Source organism: Bidens hawaiensis, unplaced genomic scaffold (genome assembly GCF_021521415.1).
Source record: "Bidens hawaiensis isolate Kalapana, Puna unplaced genomic scaffold, B.hawaiensis_p1.1 tig00084241_1, whole genome shotgun sequence".
Classification (NCBI taxonomy): Eukaryota; Viridiplantae; Streptophyta; class Magnoliopsida; order Asterales; family Asteraceae; genus Bidens; species Bidens hawaiensis.
The window spans coordinates 12,633-18,528 of NW_027504070.1; the positions used below are offsets into that span (position 1 = coordinate 12,633).

General features: G+C 43.2%; 1 protein-coding gene across 1 annotated transcript; it reads right to left on the minus strand.

Annotated features, from left to right (window-relative positions):
* Window positions 1–2,665: 2,665 nt before the first annotated feature.
* On the minus strand, window positions 2,666–3,178 carry LOC143607625 (uncharacterized). Its single transcript, XM_077083001.1, has one exon. It carries the CDS (start codon window positions 3,176–3,178, stop codon window positions 2,666–2,668), a length of 513 nt encoding a protein of 170 aa, XP_076939116.1.
* Window positions 3,179–5,896: the final 2,718 nt, after the last annotated feature.

Consider the following 5,896-nt stretch of genomic DNA (forward strand, 5'->3'; position numbering starts at 1 on the left):
CCTCTAAAGCCGTTGGCAAACGCAAAGTTCGCCCTTCCAAAGCTGTTCCTTCCAAGAAGTCAAAGAAGGCGAAGGTCGTCAGCTTGGAGTCACGCCTTCACCAGCGTGATTCTGAGGACATCTCCTTAGGTAAATTTAACACTTTTTATATTTGTCAATCGTCTTCTAATAAGTGACATGTCTAACGTATGGTTATCATTTATCAGTTGGCTTGAAAGACTTTTTTGAAGATATTTCAGGTTTAAAGAGTTGAACCATACCACCGCCTCTGCCATCTCCACCACCAAATACTGCTCAAGATCCGATCATATTGACGAACACCTCTCCTCTTAAGGAGCAAGAAATTGGCGAGTCTGAACCTCTCTGTATGTCCCCCTATTTCAACGTTCATCGTTTTAGGGATCAAGGAGGTGTCAGCACATTTGCCTATGGGCGTCAGACCACTCCCTCTCCTGATGAGGAAGACACTTCCCCACACAATCCGCGTTGGTCTCTACGTTAAAGCTCAACCTTAAATGACATAGACGTTTGTTTTGAATACTTACGGGAAAGCCTTCCTCCCGCGGAGAAGAAGCGGCAACGTTGCCGTATTCGCCAAGAGTTATTAAACTCATTATCACTTGGCGAATACTATATCTACTAGTCAAGAGATATGCCGAGACTGGCTGGCGATGAACGAGGAGCGGGGGTGACTAGGAAATTAACCTGCTTGAAGACAAGAAAGAAGCCCTCGGGGCCCTAATTGAGGATAGAGAGAACTATCAAGCTTTTGAAACTGAGAAAGCCAACCGCCTTGCTGTTGAGGAGGCCAAGAATATTCTCCAGAAGCGACTGGATGAACAGGCTGAGCTGATAAAAACTCTTCAAGCTGACTCAGCAATTAAGAACAAGCGCATGTCCGACCTTGCCACCAAAAGCCGGGAACAAGCCTTAGAATGCGCCGGTCATAAAATGGAGCTTATTCGGGCTAAGGTGGACAAGCAATGGCTGATGGCGAAAGGAATTCCTGAGGTACATATATTTTTCATTCTTCCGAAACAAATCACATAAATCAAGATTGCTTATGTTTTGATTATTATTAACAGGTTATCACACAAGTTTGAAATAGTAATGATCTTGGTGATTGTGTTGTTGTGCTCCTAAATGCCTCCAAGCAGGCCGAATGTCAAATAGGATTTCAAGAGGGTTACAACTTTGCCTCAGAAGGCAGAGTTCCAAAAGAGTTTATCCTTCATGGCAAGGATACTGCTACGATACTCATTGAGAAAACGAAAACTTATGATAATTTGAAGTTTTCGATTTCAGAGCAGATATCCGAGCTTGCCGATAAGGAAGATGCTATTGAGCGATTAAAGGATCTTCTTGATCTTGATGAAGAGGATCAGGATGAAGCGGATGATAACAATGCGGGAGGCGAAGATGTCGCCTCTTAAATGTACATTATCTTTCTTGTAATCATCTTTGTAATCTCTTTTGATCAATAAAATAAGAAGTCTGTTTCCTCCGATACACTTTGTCTTATGTGTTATAATATAAGTGTTTTGCCGGATCTTCGTTTTTGTCAATAAAGGATTAAAAATTAAAATAACAAGAGACTAACATAAAGTTTCCATAAATCGGGCATAAGCCATATTACAAAAATTGAAATTACATAAATTTTGCTAGTCTATTTGGGAACACAGGCCAAAGTAAAAATAAACGAGACTGTTATATGTAGCATCTTTTTAATTGTGCCAAATTCCAAGTTCGAGGGACCCCGGTCCCATCTAACTTTTCTAACTTGTAAGAACCCTTAGTCAAAACTTGTTTTATCTTATAAGGGCCTTCCCAATGTTGGGGCCAACTTGCCCGTAGGTTCCTAGCCAGAAGCCTCGTTGTTGCGGAAGACAAAGTCTCCTTATCGAACTCACATTTCTGGACCCAAAAGTTGTAATATTTCTGAACCTGTCGCTTATAATTGTGCTCGCGGATCGATGCTACTAGTTCTCTTCTTGCCTCAAGTAGATCAAGATTCATCCGGAGTTCATGATCATTATCATCAATCAACAGAACTCTTGCGGATGAAATCCCGATTTCTGTTGGGATCATGGCCTCAGTGCCATAGGTTAAACTAAAAGGCGTCTCGGAATTGCTGGAATTCTTTTGGGTGCAAAAAGCCGAAAGTACATGGGGCAATTCATCAACCCAGCCTGTCCGTTTAGTCCCTAACCTTGCCTTAATCCCTTCTTTGATAGTTCGGTTGGTTATTTCGACCTAACCGTTTACTTGTGGATGAGCTACAAACGTGAAACTCTGAATGACTTGGAGTTCCTTCCCTGTAGTCCGCCATCAGCAAATTGGGTCCCATTGTCACTTACCATTCCTGCGGAAGACCAAACGGGCAAATGATGAATTCCCAAAGGAATTTCTTAACGCTTGATGCTGTTATCGATGCAACCGGTTTGGCTTCCACCCATTTGGTGAAGTAATCAATGGCCACTATCAAGAATTTGACTCGTCCAGGGACTTCTGGGAATGGTCCCATAATGTCAATAGCCCACTTCTGGAACGACCAGGTGGATGTTACCGGAATCAACTCGTTTTTTGGACGCAGGGTATTGGGAGCATGACGCTGGCAAGAATCACACTTCCTGATTTCTTGCACAGCGTCTAGGTGCATCCCAGGCTAATAATACCCATCGTTCATGATTTTTGCCACTATCATTCTAGGACCCGCATGTAAGCCACAAATGCCCTCATGGACTTCTCGGATTAAGTAGTTTGCGTCTTCCGCGTCTACACATCGTAACAGCAGACCGAGGAATGATCTCTGGTATAATATGCCATCATTCAACTGGTAATTCAAAGCCTTACGCTTTATCTTACAGGCCTCAACTTTTTCTGATGGGAGGACTCCGGATGATAAGTAAGCCTTGATCGGTGTCATCCATGATTCGACGCCCGTTTGAATTATCAGAACTTGACTTTGTGGAACGGACGGGTGGTCTAGGGCTTCAACACAAATATCTTTAGCAAAGTGCTCGAAGTTTGTCGAAGCTAGCTTGCTAAGAGCATCCATAGACTTGTTCTCACTCCTCTTGATGTGAATAATATCGAAGGAAGAGAACTGGCGGATTAAGTCCTTTACTTGGGAGAGATAAGAAGCCATAACATCATTTTTTTTCTTCATATGTTCCATTAATTTGCCCCACAATCAGCATGGAATCCACCCATGCATCTAGAAGTTTCACCCCAAGCTTTTTAGCTATCCGCAGGCCTGCTAGAAAAGTTTCGTATTCCGCCTCATTATTAGTACTTTTAAAGTCTAATTTTATGGTGTATGTGAATTCATGTCCCTCGGGATTGACTAGCCTGAGGCCTGCACCAGATCCTTCACTGCTTGAAGCTCCGTCCGTGAACAATGACCAGATTTGTCCTTGTTCCGGAGGTGCTTAGGGTTGTTGTTCAATCAAACATTTCTTCTCTTTGTGCTGCGGAACTTCGGTAACGAAGTCTGCAAGCACTTGTCCCTTGATTGCTGGTCTGGGTTTATATTCGATCGCATGTTCACCCAACTCGATGGCCTACTTTGCTAATCGTTCAGACAATTCAGGTTTATTCAACACATTCTTGAGTTTGTACCCAGTTAGCACATTGATGGGATGACCTTGAAAATATCTGCGGAGACGTCGAGCAGCATAAACCAATGCTAAGACTAGTTTTTCGATCATCGAATATCGGGTCTCCGGGTCTGACAACGTCCTACTGACATAATAAATTGGAGTTTGAGCATTCTTTCTGTCTGTCAGTAGTACGGCTCCGATGGCAATGTCGGAAGCAGATAGGTATAGTGTCTGAGGTTTACCCGCCCATGGTGCTGTCAATGTGAGCAATTCCATCAAACATTTCTTGACTTCCAAGAATGCTTGTTCAGCCTCTGCGGTCCACTTGAAATGTGCCTTTTTGAGGCAATTTCTCTGTGTTGACACGAATGGGTAAGACTTGGCCGCATGATTTGCTAAGAAGCGATTTAGCGCCACAAGTATTCCATTAAGTGTCTGGACCTCTTTGAGGGTGGAAGGGGAAGGCATGCGGGCTATAGATTGAACTTTATCAGGATTGGCTTTGAAGCCCGCATCTGTCACCATAACTCCCAAAAATTTCCCTTCTTCCATCCCGAATGAACACTTAGCCGAGTTCAGCTTCATGTTTATACTCCTCAGAGTTTCGAAAGTCTCTTCGATATCTCTCAGCATTTGATCTTCTTCAATGCTTTTGATTACCAAGTTGTCCATGTAAACTTCCATGTTTCGACTTATCTGAATCTTGAAATCTTGATCAATCAATCTTTGGTATGTGGCACCCGCGTTTTTTATCCCGAAAGGCATCATTCTGTAGCAGAACTTGCCTTGATCGGTGTGGAATGCTATCTTGTCCTCATCCCCAGCTGCCATGTGAATTTGATGATAGCCTTTGTAGGCATCGAGGAAGCATTTGAATTTGAACGGAGCCACAGCGTCCACCTTTATATCAATTTCTGGTAATGGGTAGCATTCTTTTGGGCAAGCCTTGTTTAAATCTTTGAAGTCTATGCACATCCGCCATGTCCCATTGATTTTTGGGACAATGACCGGATTCGCCACCCATGTTTGATACTTGATTTCTCGTATGATACCGGCATGGAGAAGATCCTGCACTTGTTCATTCATAGCCTTTGTTTGTTCCTGACCCATCTTTCGCTTTTTCTATACAACCGGGGTAACTAACGGGTTTACCCTTAATTTGTGTTCCGCAGTGTTCCGTGGGACTCCGGTCATATCCGCGGGTTGCCAAGCAAAGATGTCCATATTTTTAGTTAACAATTGTTTCAAAAAAGTCCTCACTATTTCTGAGATAGCGGGTCCAATTACAACTGTTTGGTCAGGGAACTTCCTGTTCAAAACCCATTTCTCTTGTTCGGTCCTCTGAGCTTGCTTTGGGACCTTGCTAGGTCTTGAACTCTCAGTTGCAAAGCAATGTCGGTTGACATAAATTATTGCCATGTCGGTGCGAGTTGGGACTCCTACTGCACCGTGGGCTGTGGACGGGTGAGCGTTCAAGTCACCAAGCGCTTCTCGTCCTAGAATGATGTCATGTTTAGAAGTTGCTGGTAGGACCAAAAATTCAACTTCCTCATTTCTTGAATGAATTCCGTAGCTGAGTGTTACCGGAAAAGATATTACACCCCTTGGGTGTATCAGTTCACCACCGAAGCCAGATACGGGTGCATGAATTGGTTTCAGTCGCTCTTTATCGTCTTCATCGAGTTGTTCGAAGCACTGTTCGTACATGATGTCAGATGTAATGCCAGTGTCAAAGAACACATATTGCGATCGGTAGTGACCAAAAAGAGCAGTGATTATCAACGGATTCTTGTTACACGATCCTCCTCTGATTCGAGGAAAAATCACAGGTTCATTTTTCCATTCCTCATCTAAATACTCCCTCCTTTTTCCTCCAACCCAATGTCCACCCTGAACCATGTGAACATTTAAATATTTAACTTGCCTTTTGGCTGGGCCCTGGCTGTCCCTTGCGGGAGGATTGCAATTCCCTAGTTGTGTGCCTTTGACCAAATGTTCGAGTTTGCCATTTTTGACAACTGCTTCAATTTCATTTTTAAGGGCCACACATTCGTTCGTGTTGTGTCCAATATCATTATGATATGAGCAGTGTTTTTTTGTTATCAAGGAATGACTTTCTCGGTAATGGCTGAGGTTTCTGGAAAGTCATATTCTCAGTAGTGAGAACTTCTGCGGGAGTTTTTGATAATGGAGTCCAGTTGTTGGAAGATCGGGCTGAAAAATTATGCTTGTTCTTATTCCCAATCAGGGTCTTGCATCGAATTGCTTTGTGGTTTCGAAGTTGGTTGTAGCCT

Coding starts and splice junctions, on each gene's coding strand:
- LOC143607625 (XM_077083001.1), bottom strand. CDS start 3,178: ATGGAACATATGAAGAAAAAAAATGATGTTATGGCTTCTTATCTCTCC.